This window comes from Anomaloglossus baeobatrachus, chromosome 3, assembly GCF_048569485.1.
Source record: "Anomaloglossus baeobatrachus isolate aAnoBae1 chromosome 3, aAnoBae1.hap1, whole genome shotgun sequence".
Taxonomy (NCBI): domain Eukaryota; kingdom Metazoa; phylum Chordata; class Amphibia; order Anura; family Aromobatidae; genus Anomaloglossus; species Anomaloglossus baeobatrachus.
Genome location: NC_134355.1, coordinates 406,622,183 through 406,642,475, shown reverse-complemented (window position 1 = coordinate 406,642,475; position 20,293 = coordinate 406,622,183). Strand labels below are relative to the sequence as shown.

The following is a 20,293-nucleotide window of genomic DNA, read 5'->3' as shown; positions in this document are numbered from 1 at the left end:
CGTAAATTTTAAGGATACAATTACACTTAGGAGATGGAAATGTTCTACAGAGTAACATTGAAACTTTTGAATATGAATAGTATATAAGTATAGTATATAGAAAAATCATTAGAAAAGATACCAGTAATCTCATTGAGACTGAGAGATTTTAGAGTTTGCAATCTAAATATACAATAGATTTCCCTCCATTTCATGGTTTCCATTTGATTAGGAGATTTGTGTTCAATTGGAGTGATTTTGATAGATTTAATTCCTTCACATGAATTAAAGTACAATGTTGTGTCAGTCCGTGGTGCAAAAAAGTGTAGAATAGTCGCCACATGGGAGATGAGCACTCTATGTAGTCATCTACTGAAGATGACAAATGCAATCAATGAGATATACCAAGTAACTGGTTTGACGAAATGGCTAGTAAGGGCAAAGGTTTCACCAGTTTGACCAGTAGCAGTAGAGGAGAAATATATGGTTTGATTAGTTCTAGCATTGAAGCACATACATTTCTTGATATTGCAACATAAACCCCCAATCTGTGGAGTAGCCTGTCCCTTATCAATGGGAGTCAGATTCTTATTAAGGTGACTATGTGCAACTATGTTTCTTATCTAGGTGCTCGGTGGAATATTAAATTGGGTTGTCCAGAAATTAACCCTAATACAGGATCGTGAAATTATGATTATGTTTTGAAAGGATATTACAGATCTCCCTGATTGAAAAAGTTTAATAAATTGAGCTTGTACTGCACATTTTTTTCCACTTTATATTTTGAAAGCACTGCTCTACAGTGAGTTTATTTGAGCTTTTAAAGGCTCCTTTCATAAGATGTGAAGGATCGTTTTTCTCTTTAAATTGGTCGCTAAGTATACCAGCTTGTTGTAGATAATCACAATTATTACTACAGTTCTATCTAATTATCTGATACTGGTTATAGGGGATGTTCTATTGCCCTTTGATGTAGTATCCACTTTTAAAATGTATGTAGATCTTTGAACCAACTTTAAAGAGAAAAAGAAATCTTCTGGTAGCTATTCAGTTATTCTGATATAAAATGGATATTAAATGAAATCTCCCAGATATTGTCATTTAACTCATTGATAAATCAGTAGAGATGAGCGGTGTTCGAATCGAACTGTTCGCCAATCTCAAGTTCTACCTGTTTTTGGCGATGTTCAAATCGTTCGACGAATGCGAACACTTAGCTTCAAGTTCGACAGTTCAAGGTTATGTTCGATAACAGTTCGATCACCAAAAGCATTAACAGGCTTTTCACAGTAATACTGTCATTCAATGTTAATACAGTGGAACTTTGGTTAACGAAAACAATCCGTTCTGGGAGTGTGCTTGTTAACCAAGTTACTCGTTTAGCAAAGCAAGATTTCCCATAGGAAATCATTGCAATGCAAACAATTCCTTCCACAACTTGTTAAATGTCCCATCCTTGTCCCCTATTGTGCCATTCCACACATGCACAAACACAGACAAACATACACAAACATACATGCACACACACATATTATGCTCACCTTACCTTCTGTTTCATCGCTGGCCTCCTGGGACTTGCAGTTCTCCGGTACAAGATGTGTATCGGGTAACCATAGCGACCGATGCCGGGACGTCTGCTGCCAGAGAGCTGATGTCAAAGGCAGGAGCCGCTTGCCTCTGATTGGCCAGCAAGCTGCCTTTGAGTAGCGTCTGACAGAGGTAGGAAGTTCCAGCATCGGTCGCTATGGTTACCCGATACACATCCTGTAGCGGCTAACTACATGTATCGGGTAACCATAGAGACGAGGGAGGAACTTCCTCTGTCAGACGCAACTCAAAGGCAGCGCGCTGGCCAATCAGAGGCAAGTGGCACCTGCCTTTGACATCAGCGCTCTGTCAGCGGAAGTTCCGGCATCGGTCGCTATAGTACCTGATACACATCCTGTAGCGACGAACTACGTGTATTCGGTAACCATAGTGACGACAGAGGTATTTCCTCTGTCAGACGCTACTCAAAGGCAGCATGCTGGCCAATCAGAGGCAAGTGGCACCTTCCTTTGACGTCAGCGCTCTGTCAGCTATAGATAAGGTTGCAGGATTATTGATTCTTGGTTTTAGTTTTTGTTCACATTTTTCCTTTTAGAATACTTTCCATTTTCTTAATTAACTCTCTTTTAATACACCTATGTTACCATCTCAATATCTTTCTACTACCACTTATAGTTTTTGAGATTATATGACAATGTTTATAACAAAGAGAACAATCCTGCACCAGCGGTATTTGTGGTTGCTGGTGGAGCAGACAGGTGTAGCAATCCCCAAAAAATGTATATGGCTATGTGCGCACTAGGCGTTTTTGCCGCGTTTTTAGCGGCGTTTTTTACCGCGTTTTTGTGCTGAAAACGCAGTGACATTGCTTCCCCAGCAATGTCAATGGGTTTTCAGAAGTGCTGTCCTCACACAGCGTTTTTTTTTAGCTGCGTTTTTGTGGTGACCACAAAAACGCAGCATGTCAATTATTTCTGCGTTTTCCACTGCGTTTTTCACTCATTGAATTCAATGAGATGTTAAAAACGCAATGAATAACGCATATAGCCGCGTTTCTATGACTAAAAACGCAGCTATAAACGCAAGGGGTGGGTACTACAGTGACGTGTACAGGAAGAGGATTCCTTCTGTTGGTAAACACAGAAGCGTGAATCCTCCCGGTACCGTCACCGCTGCTTCCACCTCCCGTCCTGTGCATGTCAGCTCCGTGCGGTGCCATGTCTGGGCGGGAGGTGGAGGCAGCGGCGAAAACCAAAGTGAACAGTAGAAAAAAAAAAATGTCATATACTCACCTGTCCGCAGGGTCCCGGTGCCATGCCCGCTCCCAGCTCCTCCCGGTCCCGCCGCTCTGGCTGTGTGCAGTCTCCCCGGGGCAGGACCTTGCTTGCAGGACCTGGCGCTGATCACCTGATGCAGTCACCTGACGCATCAGCTGATCGCGGTGTCGCCGGCTTTTTCGCGCCGGCCGGCTATCAGCTGATCCTGCCGTCAGGGGACTTCATCAGCTGATTACCGGCAGCTCCGGCAGCGATCGTATAGGATCAGACTCCTGTCCAATCGATCGCTCCAGGAGCTGCCGGTCATCAGCACAGCACATAAGTGAGTATTATTTTTTTTTTTTTTTCTACTGATGCATCAGCTGATTGTATAATCGGCTTTTATACAATCAGCTGATGTGTGATGGGATTCAGGCACTTGATCCTGACACATCATCTGATCGCTTTGCCTTCCAGCAAACCGATCAGATGATATTGGATCCTGATTGGACGGCGCGGGACCCTGACCCAGGATTACTGCGGAGGGGGGTTTATTTCAATAAAGATGGAGTCACTAATTGTGTTGTGTTTTATTTCTAATAAAAATATTTTTCTGTGTGTTGTGTTTTTTTTTTATCATTACTAGAAATTCATGGTGGCCATGCCTAATATTGGCGTGACACCATGAATTTCGGGCTTAGGGCTAGCTGATAATATACAGCTAGCCCTAACTCCATTATTACCTAGCTAGCCACCCGGCATCAGGGCAGCTAGAAGAGTTGGATACAGCGCCAGAAGATGGCGCTTCTATGAAAGCGCCATTTTCTGGGGTGGCTGCGGACTGCAATTCGCAGTGGGGGTGCCCAGAAAGCATGGGCACCCTGCACTGTGGATTCCAATCCCCAGCTGCCTAGTTGTACCCGGCTGGACTCAAAAATTAGGCGAAGCCCACGTCATTTTTTTTTTTTAATTATTTCATGAAATAATTAAAAAAAAAGGGCTTCTCTATATTTTTGGTTCCCAGCCGGGTACAAATAGGCAGCTGGGGGTTGGGGGCAGCCCGTATCTGCCTGCTGTACCCGGCTAGCATACAAAAATATGGCGAAGCCCATGTCATTTTTTTTTCTTTTTGGGCAAAAAACTGCATACAGTCCTGGAAGGAGGATGCTGAGCCTTGTAGTTCTGCAGCTGCTGTCTGCTCTCCTGCATACACTAGTGAATGGAGGATGCTGAGACTTGTAGTTCTGCAGCTGCTGTCTGCTCTCCTGCATACACTAGTGAATGGAGGATGCTGAGACTTGTAGTTCTGCAGCTGCTGTCTGCTCTCCTGCATACACTAGTGAATGGAGGATGCTGAGACTTGTAGTTCTACAGCTGCTGTCTGCTCTCCTGCATACACTAGTGAATGGAGGATGCTGAGACTTGTAGTTCTGCAGCTGCTGTCTGCTCTCCTGCATACAATGAACATTTTGAAGAAGGAAATGACATCAGACCTTTTTTTTTTTTTTTTTTTTCATCAACAATCTTTAATGGCATTGTGCACTGATTAAAAACGCAGTGAGCAAAAACGCAGCAAAAAACGCACCAAATCGCGGCAAAAACGCATGCGTTTTTGCCGCGTGTTTTTTTAGCCGCGGGTGCGTTTTTTAGACAAAAACGCACATAAAAACGCAGCGTGAAAAAAACGCCTAGTGCGCACATAACCTATCAATTGCAGCGGTGGTGCTCACTCTACCTGAGGACAGTCCAGAATACATTCGAATCTAGAGAAAGAAAGAAAGTGTGGCACTCACTATAGCATGCAAAAAATTACTTAATCCAGGATCTGTTGAAGCGCCCAGGCACAAAATGGCCATCGTCCTCTGTGCGGTGTGCATCCACTTCCCGACCTGCAGTGATTTCATGTTTCTTCATGGAATAAAGTAATTGGTCGCATGCTATGGTGAGTGCAACTTTTTCTTTTTTTCTTTTTGTTTCATTATATGACAATGTTTAGTCTTGGTTCTTATTTTCACCTTGCTTTATTGAACACCATCTTAGAACAATGACATTTGTCTGTACACACCTTTATGGGATGTGTTTATGTCCTTTCTCTCCAGTTTTTGGATTATTTAAACCCTAGTATCACTTTTTGTGCACTCATTGGGTTTTCTTCCTGAGGTGTTTCTTCAACGCTGAACTCTTCTTCTCTGTTAGATATCTTGTTGACCAGAGGCGCAGCAGAATTATCCGCGTATTCCACTATTACATTTACAGCTGGTTTTACTCCAGCAGTAGCTGGTATCTATGCCTACATAGGATTTATTCCTGGCACAAGCCAGCCAGGCAAGCAATACAATACTATCTACAATATTTATTGCTTGGGTGATGCCATTTTGTGCTCTTTTTTTGTCACTTTTTAGATACTGAGAACATGGCTCTGTTTGAGACATATCATACCTTCCAGTACTTACATTGATATTCCTGCAAATGGAACCACTGTAAATTTAATTTTTGGTGAAAATTAGGCAAATTCCAATTTCAAAATGTCTGCTCATCTCTAGTTCTATGTTCAAATTTGACAAAGGGCAACATCTGCAAGAAATTTACGTTCTCTGTGCTTTGTGTAAGTTTCCTTCCATATTTCAGAAAAAAACATACTAATAGATCAATTGAATCCCTAAGCAATTGGCCTTATTGAGAAAATGTGCTAGATAATCAACCCAACTGAAGACAGAAACTGATATGAATGCTAAAAATGTCTATATACCAATGTAGATTAAGCTGGCCATATATAAGCCAAATGAAGTAAAAGAATCTAAGTTTTAGTTTCAACTATTTACAGAAAAAATATATAATGTGAGATCATGAAAAATGAATGTCTTTTGTTTATATTTTTTGCTTCTTATTTTTAAGAATGCTAATAAATATGAAGATATTTTTAAATGTCTTACCGGAACTCTGTTAACATTTCCGATATGATAAAATAATATGGTAAGATATTTTTTAAATAGGTTTTACCAATTACATTTAGGTGAAGAAATACATCAAACAACACATTTTTGCTTTCAGCAGCTTTGATCAGATTGCTTTATCAGCATGGTTTTGAATGTAATATATTTTGTTACAGAGAACGATATGGGATATATCAATCAAAATGTTGGGAACCTGTAAGCAGATGTCTCAATAATAAGAGCTGTTTGCTTGGATTGCACAAAGATGAAATGACTTGTTCTGGAAGTGATGAATGCCGTGCTGCCTACATCCGTACGCTTGGGACAAAGCTTCAAATCCCATGCACGTGTAACCGTGGACTTAACTATGAGGATCACCATTTGTGTGAATTGTTCTCTCACGTGTTACAAAGCAAATCCTGTTTAAGTAAGTTGAAAAGCAGATTGCTTTGAAGAATTTCTTAGCACAGAGCATGCATTGCCAATATTGAGTGTAATTAATCCTAAAATATAATGCAAAAGTTAACACTTGTTTCAATAGAAGAGTAAACATGAACTTTTCTGTAGCAAAAAAAAGAAAAGAAAAAGCAATAGCCTATATTAATGGAGGGAATATAAAATAATAATGATTTAGGATGCAATAAATTTACATAACATCCCAATATCTTATTTGTAATTAATAATCAATGTATTTTGTCTCTTTAGAATATAATGCCAGCTGTCATCTTTGACAAATTTTTCGCAAAAATTCAATTAATTGAGTATAGATATACTGCAAATTGTAAATATTGCAAAGCCTCCAATTGGCCTTAAACATGATATATATGACACTTTATGGTCTTCTATGATTATATCTAATCCCTTCCAAGCGTTAGGCCTAAGCCACACGGCATGAAAATCGGACCAAGTGGAATGCAATAAAACATCGCATTCCACTCGGACCAATATTAGCCTGTGTCAGCGCACATGAGCAATTATTTTCTCGGCCCCAATCGGATCGAGAAAACAATCGCAGCATGCTGCCACTGTAATGCAAGACTCTTTCTCTCGCACCCATTCAAATCTATGGGGCGAGAGAAAGATTGCACTGCACTCGCCTTACACCGGTGTACTGCGAGTGCAGAGCGAGAATGGCAATAGCCGGCTACAGAGGAGAGAGGGAGAAAAATCACTCCCTCTCCTGCCCAGCGCTGGCCCGCCCCTCCTCAGAGCTGGCCCGCCCCCCCGAAGCTGAGGTCCTATCGCATGATCGGACCTCAGTCGCAGTGACACACATGACATTCAGCTCTGCTATACTGCCAGCGTGAGCCAAGTGTCATGCGAGGATCGCACTACTGTAGTGCCCCATGTGGCCCCGGCCTTATAGGACTAATACAGCCTTAGTAATGTCAAAGTGACCTCAATATATTTTCCTATTGGTAAACAAAACAGATTGTAGCTGTTTTTCACTGCTGTCTTTCCAAACACAGTATCTATAATATTTGTTTTGTGTTTTCAGGCTTTATCTTGTTATCTCTATTGCTAAGCTGTGAGTTGTGAAGTCCAGTATATTTTAATAAAGACAGTCTTCTTTGTAATAGACAGTTTTTATATAATATTATATAATATAGATATCTGTTATTTTTTTATATAATTGTATGTCCAGCTGCAGTAGAATGTAGCCACCATAGAGACTCTATACTTATAGTTTTATCTAATCTCTTTTTACAGAAGGACTTTCTGCAATAAACATTCATGCATCTTACAGTGATTCACAAGGGGAGCAAATTATAAGCACAAGTCCGCATACATTTCATGCAGGTGAGTTATGAAATAATTTGTGGCAGATTACATCTTTTATCTGTAAATGGAGATTTTGCCAATATTCTACTGAACTATTATGAAGCATGGAAAGGATATTTTTGGTTTTTGGCAATAAGATTAGGGTCTGTTTCTCTTTATGGCCCAGTGACTAGTACAGATGAGTGAATATATTCGTGTGTATCTGAATTTTACAAATTTTTTACAGAATTCCACATTAATCAATGTTCAGATTTTCTTGTAATTCATTTCTGTTTGGAATCAGCAAAATTGTGGCTCTGACGCCAGTACCTTTCATAGGCTTGCACAGTACCATCCTGGGCCTTGCCTTATCAGAGCTAGAAGCCCATGGGTAGCATAAAGTGGTCCGGGGAGTCAGAGCTTGATTCTGATTCAGCATTTGTAGCAGTGACAAGCAGATGAGGTAGAGGGGTAGTAAACAATACAGCCAAACTGGAGGTAGAAGAGAAGTTGTAACTAGAGGTTAAAGATTAAAATACTTGTAAACATCTCTTCCTGCTAAACTGGCACTAGGACCCAATGCGCTTGTTGGTGTGTAGCCTTCATGGAACCCTGATGAAGGCTACACGTCAAAACGCTGGGATGAGAGTCTCTTTTCCTACATTATGCTGCTCTTAGATGAGGTAGCAAAACTTGGTGACAGATTCCCTTTAAATTGTTTTTTTTTTTATCCATGGCATCAAACAACTCCTAGAATCCATGTCACTTATCAAAGCAACCAAAAACGCAGTTGGAAATCCCTATAAAATTGGGATAAACCACCTCATGAACCACATGTATTAGTTCAAGTTGAAAATCCATGGCAAAAACCCAAAGATCAGCCTAAAGGCCACTTTACACACAGCAACATCGCTAGCGATGTCGCTGGTAAAAGCGCCAGCCCCCGTCAGTTGTGTGTCACAGGTAAATCGCTGCCCGTGGCACACAACATTGCTAACACCCGTCACACATACTTACCTTCCTAGCGACGTCGCTGTGGCCGGCAAACTGCCTCCTTTCTAAGGGGGCAGTTTGTGCAGCGTCACAGCGGCGTCACTAAGCAAACCGCCCAATAGAAGCGGAGGGGCGGAGATGAGCGGCCATAACATCCTGCCCACCTCCTTCCTTCCTCATTGCCGATGGCCGCAGGTACGATGTTGTTCTTTGTTCCTGCGGTGTCACACATAGCGATGTGTGCTGCCGCAGGAACGACGAACAACCTGCGTCTTGCAACAGCAACAATATTTGAGATTGGAACGACGTGTCAACGATCAACGACATGGTGAGTAATTTTGATCGTTAACGGTCGTTCCTGCGTTTCACACGCAACAATGTCGCTAACAGGGCCGGATGTGCATCATGAATTCTGTGACCCCCAACGACATCTCGTTAGCGATGTCGTTGCGTGTAAAGTGGCCTTAATACTTAAGAGATATTTATTGCACATGGAGACGGTATACTGCTGTCCAATATATTTTCTGCATAAATTCATGTTTTTTAATATTTCTTCTTCTAGTCATTAAATAACACCTTTCATTGTTTGTTAATTTTCTATGGTAAAGTCTGTGATGGATTTGCATGTATAATAATTTCTTGTTACAATGCAAAGGTCTGACAGTTGTATCATAACAGCTATGAACCTGAGGGATTTATGCAAGAGTAGGCCCCATTTTTTTTACCTTGTAAATAACTTTTGAATATTCCTACTGAATAAGTGCAAACAATGCTTTTGAAAACTGATCTTGGGCTATGTTCACACGTTGCGTTTTTGCTGTGTTTTTTTTTTTTTTTTCAGATTTTTTAATGCAAATTAAACGTTGCTTTTTACTGTACCAGCAAAAGCTTTGAGATTTCAGATATTTCATGCACACGCTTGCTTTTTTGTTTTCTGACCGATTTGGAAAACTACTGTTTTTTTAAAAACTGCAACATGTTAATTATTTCAACATTTTTGCAGTGTTCTTTCATGCATAGAAGTCAATTAGTAAGTGCAAAAATGCAGAAATGCTGCAACGTGTATGGTGACAAACACGTAGGTAAGAAAAGATGTAAAACCCATTTATTTTTGTGATTTTCCCAAGTATAAATTATAATGTCTTGTTATTATCACATGACCATGGATGTTTTTCCTGATTCTGTACAGTTTAACTAATTGATATTATTAAATTACTGATTAGACTAAAGCATGCCAAAACGATGTGCACAAGTAAACAATGCCCTACTAACTGAATGCCATACCAATATATGAGAGTAAACAAAGCCCTATAAATTCAACTCCTCCGTTCTGTCTTCCATGAACTGATGCAGCCTTAGGCTAAGTTCACACACTGCGTTTTTTTGACGCTGCGTTTTTGTGCATTTTTTGCGGCAAAAAACGCACAAAAATGCACCCGTGGCAAAAAACGCACGCGTTTTGACGCGATTTGGTGTGTTTTTTTGCTGCGTTTTGCTGCGTTTCGGTCACTGCGTCTTTATGCGTTTTTTATCAGTGAACAATGTCATTAAAAATTGTTGAAAAAGAAAAAAAAAAAGGTCTGATGTCATTTCCTTCTTCAATATGTTCTTCATTCTCCACTAGTGTATGCAGGAGAGCAGACAGCTGCAGAACTACAAGGCTCAGCATACTCCATCCAATAGTGTATGCAGGAGAGCAGACAGCAGCTGCAGAACTACAAGGCTCAGCATCCTCTATCCAGGACTGTATGCAGGAGGGAGAGGCAGGGGGAGCAAAACTAGAAGGCTCAGCATACTACATCGAATAGTGTATGCAGGAGAGCAGATAGCAGCTGCAGAACTACAAGGCTCAGCATCCTCCATCCAGGACTGTATGCAGGAGTTTTTTGCCCCCCAAAAAAATGACGTAGGCTTCGCCATATTTTTGTATGCTAGCCAGGTACAGCAGGCAGGTACGGGCTGCCCCCAACCCCCAGCTGCCTATTTGTACCCGGCTGGGAACCAAAAATATAGGGAAGCCCTTTTTTTTTATTTCATGAATTTCATGAAATAATTAAAAAAAATGACGTGGGCTTCGCCCAATTTTTGAGTCCAGCCAGGTACAACTAGCCAGCTGGGGATTGGAATCCGCAGTGCAGGGTGCCCATGCTTTCTGGGCACCCCCGCAGCGAATTGCAGTCCGCAGCCACCCCAGAAAATGGCGTTTTCATAGAAGCGCCATCTTCTGGCGCTGTATCCAACTCTTCCAGCTGCCCTGGTGACGGGTGGCTCGCTGGGTAATAATGGGGTTAGGGCTAGCTCTATACTATCAGCTGGCCCTAAGCCCAAAATTCATGGTGTCACGCCAATATTAGACATGGCCACCATGAATTTCTAGTAAAGATAAAAAAAAAAAAAACAGAACACACTGAAATTTTTTTTATTGGAAATAAAACACAACACAATTAGTGACTCCATTTTTATTGAAATAAAGAACCCCCCTCCGCAGAAATCCTGGGTCAAGGGTCCCGCACCATCCAATCCGGATCCAATATCATCTGATCGTTTTGCTGGAAGGCAAAGCAATCAGATGATGTGTCAGGTTCTAGGATCTGAATCACATCACACATCAGCTGATTGTATAAAAGCCATTTATACAATCAGATGAAGCATCAGTGCAAAATAAAAAAAAAAACTCACTTATGTGCTGATTACCAGCAGCTCCTGGAGCGGAGTCTGATCTCGTCCGATCGCTGAAGGAGCTGCCGGTAATCAGGGATGAAGTCTCCTGACGGCAGGATCAGCTGACAGGTTAAGCCGGCCGGGCGCCGGCGTCACCGCGAGACTTACGATCAGCTGATGCGTCAGGTGACCACATCAGGTGATCAGCACCAGGTCCTGCAGATTTCGGAGGTATCCCGACCATCTGCACACAGCTGGAGCGGCGGTACCGGGAAAAGAGCTGGGAGAGGACATGGCACCGGGAGTCTGCAGACAGGTGAGCATGACATTTTTTTTTCTACTGTTCACTTTTGTTTTCGCAGCTGCCTCCACCTCCCGCCCAGATATGGCCCCGCACGGGAGCTGACATGCACAGGACGGCAGGTGGAAGCAGCGGTGACGGTACCGGGAGGATTCACGCTTCTGTATTTACTGAGAGAAGGAATCCTCTTCCTGTACATGTCACTTTACTGCCCACCCCTTGTTTTTATATCTGCATTTTTAGTCATAGAAACGCACTAAAACGCAGGTATATTTGCAATTTACGCTTTTCATTGCGTTTTTGAACATCTCATTGAACTCAATGGGTGCAAAACGCAGTGAAAAACGCAAAAATAATTGACATGCTGTGTTTTTGTGGGCACCACAAAAACGCAGCTAAAAAAAAAACGCTGTGTGCAGACAGCAAAAATGAAAACTCCTAGACTTTGCTGGGGAAGCAAAGTCATGCAGTTTTCTGAGCAAAAACGCACCCAAAAAACGCGCAAAAACGCACTGTGTCAACCCTTAGTTTACTGCTAGGTTTTTCTCCTAAACAATGTTGCCCTTTTTTCCAAAAATGTTTAATGGTTTTGCATAAAATCTCCCATAGGTGGGCTAACACCTTGTACTGTCAAGCTTCCTTTATGATCCTAAAAATTCGCAGCCAAAAAGAAAAAAAGCACCAAAAAATGCAGTAGGAAATGCACATAAAAGTCAAGAAATTCTGCGTATTTGGCTGCAGCTTTTCACTGTCAGTAGATCAGGTTTGGGCTGCACAAAAAGGAGCAAAAAATAGAACTTGCAAGCATAGCTTTAATTGGTACAAAATTTAATTTAATTGTAAAACTCTTCACCTTTTTATTATCGAACCACAATGTTGTTTTACATTTTTAATCTTTCTTACAAGATCTCGGTTCACAAATATGAAAACTCAAATATGACTTTACTGTATGTAGAAGAGAATATTCCTTACTCAGCAACAAAAAATGCTTCTATTGTCAAACAAGAAACAGAACTAAGAGGTAGTGATGAGCGAGTACTAAAAAGCTCGGGTGCTCGAGGCTCGGGCCAAGCATCCCAAGATACTCGTGTACTCGGCCCGAGCACCGAGCCCAATGTTATCCTATGGGAGACCCGAGTATTTTTTTGAAATGACCCCCGGCAGCATGTAGAAACCCTAAAAATGGCACAAAAGTCTCAGAAGAGTGCTCAAATGACATGGCAATAGCATGGGGAAGACCCCTTGAAGCATTTATCACTCAAAAGTCACAGCTGTGAACAATTTTGTCCGCGTTTTACGCCATTTTTACGGACTCACCAGAAAACCTTCAAAAATGACACCAAAATGAATTTTCATGGCGGAAATGTTAAGGGCACATACCCAATAGTGAGATAGAGCTAATGTATGTTACTTTTTGAGATTAATACATGAAAGATTTTACGTAAAACATTGTGTGGCACTCCGATGTCCCTGAGAAGAGACGTACATAAATGCCTCTGAGTCTAATGTGCCCATTTTGAGGAAGTGAGTCTTTGTAGTATTTTCCTTTGCCAGGGCAGTCCAAAATTGTGAGGTTCACCAATGCCCCTGCATACAGACGTGCATGAGGGCCTCAAAACATTAAGTGTCCATTGTCAGGAAGTGGGTGTATTATAGTATAGCCCTTAGGCAGGGCAGCCAAAAATTGGGAGGCTCCACGTTGTCCCTGGATAGAGACGTGCATGAGGGCCTCAAAACATTAAGTGTCCATTGTCAGGAAGTGGGTGTATTATAGTATAGCCCTTAGGCAGGGCAGCCAAAAATTGGGAGGCTCCACGTTGTCCCTGGATAGAGACGTGCATGAGGGCCTCAAAACATTAAGTGTCCATTGTCAGGAAGTGGGTGTATTATAGTATAGCCCTTAGGCAGGGCAGCCAAAAATTGGGAGGCTCCACGTTGTCCCTGGATAGAGACGTGCATGAGGGCCTCAAAACATTAAGTGTCCATTGTCAGGAAGTGGGTGTATTATAGTATAGCCCTTAGGCAGGGCAGCCAAAAATTGGGAGGCTCCACGTTGTCCCTGGATAGAGACGTGCATGAGGGCCTCAAAACATTGCTCCCATTGCAAAGGAGCGGGTCTCCTGTCGTTGTAATGTTCATTCTGCAAAGAATGGGCGAAAAAATTTACCACTGGGGGTATACCTGAAACAAAGGCCTAACTATTGTAACGGTCATCATGGTGGCGCATGAGGAGAAGGAGGAGCAGTCCAGCGATTATCCAAAGTCCAGACGTGTGTACCCATGGGTGAGTGGAGGTACATGGCAAATTCCAGTTACAAACTTTAAATTCCGCTCTCATTTGCTGGTGGTGTGGTGAAGTCTGGCCCAATCCAACCCTTGTTCATCTTGATCAGAGTCAGCCTGTCAGCATTTTCAGTTGACAGGCGGGTGCGTTTATCTGTAATGATTCCACCTGCGGCACTAAAAACACGCTCTGACAAAACGCTAGCGGCAGGGCAGGCCAGGACTTCTAAGGCGTAGAGAGCCAATTCATGCCACGTGTCCACCTTGGATACCCAATAATTGTAAGGCACAGAGGAATGTCGGAGTACAGTTGTTCGATCTGCAAGGTACTCCTTGAGCATCTGGGCAAACTTAGGATTTCTTGTGGCACTACCCCGCACCTCAGGGGCTGTGGTATGTGAGGGGCTGAGAAAACTGTCCCACATCTTAAAGACTGTTCCCCTACCTCTGGCGGATTGGACTTGTGACTCTCTCGGCTGTACGCCTTGGTTGTCCACTGATTCCTGACCTATGCCGCTAGCGTTTTGTGAAGGGAATGCTTTGCCTACTTCCGTGACTATGGCCTTCCGGAACTGCTGCATTTTGGTTGACCTCTCCGCCTCGGGAATAAGAGACATAAAGTTCTCCTTGTAGCGTGGGTCTAACAGTGTTACCAACCAGTAATGATTGTCGGCCAAGATGTTCTTAACGCGAGGGTCACGAGACAGGCAGCTTACCATAAAGTCAGCCATGTGCGCCAGACTCTTAACAGCCAGGACTTCAGTAGCCTGACCAACACGATGACTGAACATGCTGTCCTCCTCCTCCTCCTCCTCCTCCTCATCTACCCTGTCCTCTGGCCAGCCATGCTGAACCGAGGATATGACTGGTGTGCATGTCATATCCTCAATTTGGCTGGAGAGTTGCTCCATGTCTTCATCCTCCTCCTCGTCATAGTCCTCCACTGCACGTTGTGATGAGACGAGGCTGGGCTGTGTGTTATCACCCACACCCACTACTGTTTCTTGCTGCAACTCATCGCGCTCCGCCTGCAATGCATCATGTTTGTTTTTGAGCAGAGACCGTTTTAGAAGGCAGAGTAACGGTATGGTGACGCTAATAATGGCGTCATCACCACTCACCATCTTGGTGGAGTCCTCAAAGTTTTGGAGGATGGTACATAGGTCGGACATCCATCTCCACTCCTCAGGTGTTATGTGTGGAGTTTGACCCATTTCCCGACGGCTTAGGTGATGCAGGTACTCAACAACTGCCCTCTTCTGCTCACATATCCTGACCAACATGTGCAGAGTTGAATTCCAACGCGTGGGGACATCACACACCAGTCTGTGAGCCGGAAGATGCAAACGGCGCTGAAAGCCGGCAAGGCCGGCTGAAGCAGTAGGTGACTTTCGAAAATGTGCAGACAGGCGGCGAACTTTTACCAGCAGATCAGACAGCTCTGGGTATGACTTTAGAAACCGCTGAACCACGAGGTTGAGCACATGGGCCACGCATGGAACATGTGTCAGCTGGCCTCGCCTCAAAGCCGCCACCAGGTTCCGGCCATTGTCACACACGACCTTTCCTGGCTTTAGGTTCAGAGGTGTGAGCCAGTGATCTGCCTGCTGTTTCAGAGCTGTCCACACCTCTTCTGCATTGTGGGGTTTGTCACCTATGCAGATTAGCTTCAGCACAGCCTGTTGCCGCTTCGCCGAGGCAGTGCTGCAGTGCTTCCAGCTTGGGACTGGTGTGGAGGGTAAAGTGGATGAGGATGCGCAGGAGGAGGAGGAGGCTGAAGAGCATGACATTCTGGAGCTGTAGAGTGTGGGTGAAACCCTGACTGAGGTAGGGCCTGCAAACCTTGGTGTGGGAAGGACGTGTTCCGTCCCTCGCTCAGACTGGGTCCCAGCTTCCACAATATTAACCCAGTGTGCCGTCAACGAGATGTAGCGGCCTTGCCCACAAGCACTTGTCCACGTGTCTGTGGTTAGGTGGACTTTGGGTGAAACAGCGTTGTTCAGGGCACATGTGATGTTTTGTGACACGTGGTTATGCAACGCGGGGACGGCACACCGGGAGAAATAGTGGTGGCTGGGGACCGAGTAACGTGGGACAGCTGCCGCCATCAGGTCGCGGAATGCTTCTGTCTCCACCAGCCTAAAAGGCAACATTTCCAGCGCAAGCAGTCGCGAAATGTTAGCATTTAGAACTGTGGCATGTGGGGCGTTGGCAGTGTATTTGCGCCTACGTTCAAAGGTTTGCTGAATGGATAACTGAACGCTGCGCTGGGACAAGGACGTGCTTGATGATGGTGTTATTTCTGCGTAGGCAACTGCAGGTGCAGGACCGGAGGAGGCTTGTTCACAGGCAGCATGGACAGGGGATTGGCTCACATGCACAACCAGCGAAGACGTAGCAGTGACATCAGCAAGCACTGCTCCTCGACTCTGTTGTACTTCCCACAAAGTCGGGTGCTTGGCTGACATGTGCCTGATCATGCTGGTGGTGGTCAGGCTGCTAGTTTTGGTACCCCTGCTGATGCTGGCACGGCAGGTGTTGCAAATGGCCTTTTTAGAATCATCTGGAGCCAACTTAAAAAACTGCCAGACTCGGGAAGACCTAACATTTGTACAGGCACCTTGTGTCGTGTTGTTGTTCCGGGGAACGGTTGCCTGACTTCTGCCTGGAGCCACCACCCTGCTTCTTACTGCCTGTTGGGATGCTACGCCTCCCTCCCCCTGTGCACTGCTGTCCTCGCTCTGCATATCCTCCTGCCAGGTTGGGTCAGTTACTGGATCATCCACCACGTCGTCTTCCTCTTCCGCACCCTGCTCCTCCTCCTGACTTCCTGACAATTGTGTCTCATCATCATCCACCCCTTGTTGAGACACGTTGCCAACTTCGTGAGAACGTGGCTGCTCAAATATTTGGGCATCTGTACATACGATCTCCTCACGACCCACTTCAACATGAGCTGGCGAGAGGCCAGAATGTGCGAATGGAAACGTGAACAGCTCTTCCGAGTGTCCAAGTGTGGGATCAGTAATGTCCGAGGACGTGTACTCAGCCTTGTGGTAGGAAGGAGGATCAGGTTCTGAAATGTGCGGTGCAGTATCACGGCTACTGACACTTGACCGTGTGGAAGACAGAGTGTTTGTGGTGGTGCCAATCTGACTGGAAGCATTATCCACTATCCAACTGACAACCTGTTGACACTGGTCTTGGTTCAAGAGCGGTGTACTGCTGCGGTCCCCAAGAATTTGGGACAGGACGTGCGAGCGACTAGATGTGGCCCTTTGTTGTGGCGAAATTAGAGCTTGCCCACGACCTCGGCCTCTGCCTGCACCACCATCACGTCCACTTCCTTGTTCCTTGCCAACGCCCTTGCGCATTTTGCAATGCTGTGCTGACGTGTATTCACTAGACTTGTGCGTTATATAATAGTTTGTGAAAAACGCACACAAGTGCACCTGTACGCTGCCACCGACAGGCACACACGTGCGGTTTTTAAATGCAAGCACGGACGCACTAAGAACCTAACAGGTTTTTAGGAGCAAAAATTACTGAGAAGTCTGACACTATCAGCCACTGCTGACTGACGTGTATTATACACTACACTTGTGCGTTATATAATAGTTTGTGAAAAACGCACACAAGTGCACCTGTACGCTGCCACCGACAGGCACACACGTGCGATTTTTAAATGCAAGCACGGACGCACTAAGAACCTAACAGGTTTTTAGGAGAAAAAATTACTGAGAAGTCTGACACTATCTGGACTGTTTTAGACTGTGTACACCAGCCCCAGATATGATGAAGGCTGGTATACGGTCACCACTAGGAATGGCTATATACCCTGCCTGCCTGCCTGCCTGTATACTGCTACAATAGTCCTGACAAGGACTCTTCTGGTCACTAGCCTGTATTCCGACCTGGCTATACCCTGCCTGTATATAGCAACAATAGTCCTGAGAAGGACTCTGCTACTGTACTCCGACCTGGCTATACCCTGCCTGCCTGTATACAACTAGAATAGTCCTGAGAAGGACTTCTGGTCACACTGTTTGCAGCCCTGCTACGGAAATAGCTATAAAGGGCCGCAAACCTTTCCCTGAAGCAGCAACACTCTCCCTGCACTGACTGTCTGGATGGCTGTGAGCAGAGCACAGCGCGCCCGCCGGTATAAAGGCTCGGTCACGCTGTGCGGGCCGGCCAATCACTGCAATTCCACAACTAACAGGGCTGTGGCATTGCAGTGGTCTGCCAGCCAATCCCTGCATGAGGGCTGGCTCTCAAAAGAGCGCCAACATGCAGGGATGAAGACCACGAGTACAGCATGAGTATCGCGAGATTACTCGGTCCCCACCGAGTAGCCCGAGTACAGTGATACTCGTGCGAGTACCGAGTAGTAACAAGCATACTCGCTCTTCACTACTAAGAGGAACTAATATAAAATGTCACTTGATTTCTCATATTTAAAGTTTCTGTTTTTTATTGAAGAAAAAGGGAACAATTAAAAAGCAATATCATTGTAGCAGGTAAGTAACAATTCTAAATAATATATGGTTTTATTAACCAGTCAGTGACATTTTGTCTTTTAGATGCCGTGATTTATATAATTGCCTATACTTCTGGGATAATACTCATTTCTGGTATTATTATTTTGACTTTACTCCAAACACGGTAAGAACATACATGCATGTATATAAAATACAAAAATTAGTCAGTTGGTAATATACAATTCTTGTTCCCAATAGATATAAATATGTGAGCTCTATTCTTGTCTATAATATTTTAATACCGTTTTCAAAGATAAGAACAGGGACAACTCTTATGGCAGCCTGTTTTAGAATAAAATGATTGGATGATTAATTTCAAACTTACCTATTCTTATCAACAATTTCATTATCTGTCACGGCAGAGTCAGAAGACTACTATACACATTCGATGGTTGAATCCCTCAAATATCAACATGTTAAACTGTCTTTAATCTAGTGTGAATAGGGTCTTAAGAGTAGAGATGAGAGAACCGGTTGTGGTTCGGCTCGAGTTCGGTTCGTCGAACGGAGGTCCCGTTCGAGTTCGGTTCGTCGAACGTTCGACGAACCGACCTCGAACTGCATAGGAAACAATGGCAGGCATTCACAAACACATAAAAACACCTAGAAAACACCCTCAAAGGTGTCCAAAAGGTGACAAACAACTCACAACACAACACAAACACATGGGAAAGTGACAAGGACATATACTCATGCAAAAACAAAAGAGCTGGACAAGGAAAAAGAGGAGGACACACAGATATATGAGTATATGCAAGGAAACGTCGATGCCATTATTGTGCAACTTGAGCCCTGCTCATTTTAGGCTTCCAATCTGGATAAATTGCCTGAGCTTGCCACGTACGCCTTGGGGATCTTTTCATGTCCTGCAGCCAGCGTTCTCTCGGAACCTGTCTTCAGTGCTGCTGGGGGTCTGCTGGCAGATAAGCACACGTGTCTGTCCACTGACAATGTGGACATGGCTCTCAGAGGACTTTTCTTCCCCTGGGTCAGCCAGGGGAGGCGAAAGGCACGCGTATTTTTGAGAGTGCTTCATGCAAAGCATCTTTTTCTTTTTCAAAAGGGGGGTCAACTGATGCCAGTCAAGTGGGGTGTGTGTGGCCCAATTAGTGGCAACGAGGGAGACTGTGGTTGGAGTCCCCTTGCTGTGTTTCTAAAAGAACCAAAATGAACAAATCATGGCTCTCAGAGGACTTTTCTTTCCCTGGGTCATCCAGGGGAGGCAAAAGGCACGCGGATTTTTGAGAGTGCTTCACGCAAAGCATCTGTTTCATTTTGAAAAGGGGGATCAAGTGATGCCAGTCAAGTGGGGTGTGTGTGGTCCAATTAGTGGAAACGAGGGAGACTGTGGTTGGAGTCCCCTCGCTTTTGAAAAAAGAACCAAGATGAACAAGTCATGGCTCTCAGAGGACTTTTCTTCCCCTAGGTCATCCAGGGGAGGTGAAAGGCATGCGTATTTTTGAGAGTGCTTCATGCAAAGCATCTGTTTCATTTTGAAAAGGGGGATCAAGTGATGCCAGTCAAGTGGGGTGTGTGTGGCCCAATTAGTGGAAACGAGGGAGACTGTGGTTGGAGTCCCCTCGCTTTTGAAAAAAGAACCAAGATGAACAAGTCATGGCTCTCAGAGGACTTTTCTTCCCCTGGGTCAGCCAGGGGAGGCGAAAGGCACGCGTATTTTTGAGAGTGCTTCATGCAAAGCATCTGTTTCATTTTGAAAAGGGGGATCAAGTGATGCCAGTCAAGTGGGGTGTGTGTGGCCCAATTAGTGGCAACGAGGGAGACTATGGTTGGAGTCCCCTCGCTGTGTTTCTAAAAGAACCAAAATGAACAAATCATGGCTCTCAGAGGACTTTTCTTCCCCTGGGTCATCCAGGGGAGGCAAAAGGCACGCGTATTTTTGAGAGTGCTTCATGCAAAGCATCTGTTTCAATTTGAAAAGGGGGATCAAGTGATGCCAGTCAAGTGGGGTGTGTGTGGCCCAATTAGTGGCAACGAGGGAGACTGTGGTTGGAGTCCCCTCGCTGTGTTTTACATGAT

General features: G+C 44.3%; 1 protein-coding gene across 1 annotated transcript in view; it reads left to right on the top strand.

The window, feature by feature from the left end:
* GFRAL (GDNF family receptor alpha like) overlaps positions 1-20,293 on the top strand; it is a 122,659-nt gene that overhangs the window by 76,114 nt on the left and 26,252 nt on the right. The window contains exons 6-8 of the mRNA XM_075338450.1: positions 5,893-6,143; positions 7,427-7,516; positions 18,299-18,380. Coding sequence (XP_075194565.1) covers positions 5,893-6,143; positions 7,427-7,516; positions 18,299-18,380 — 423 coding nt within the window. The remainder of the gene's footprint in view (positions 1-5,892; positions 6,144-7,426; positions 7,517-18,298; positions 18,381-20,293) is intronic.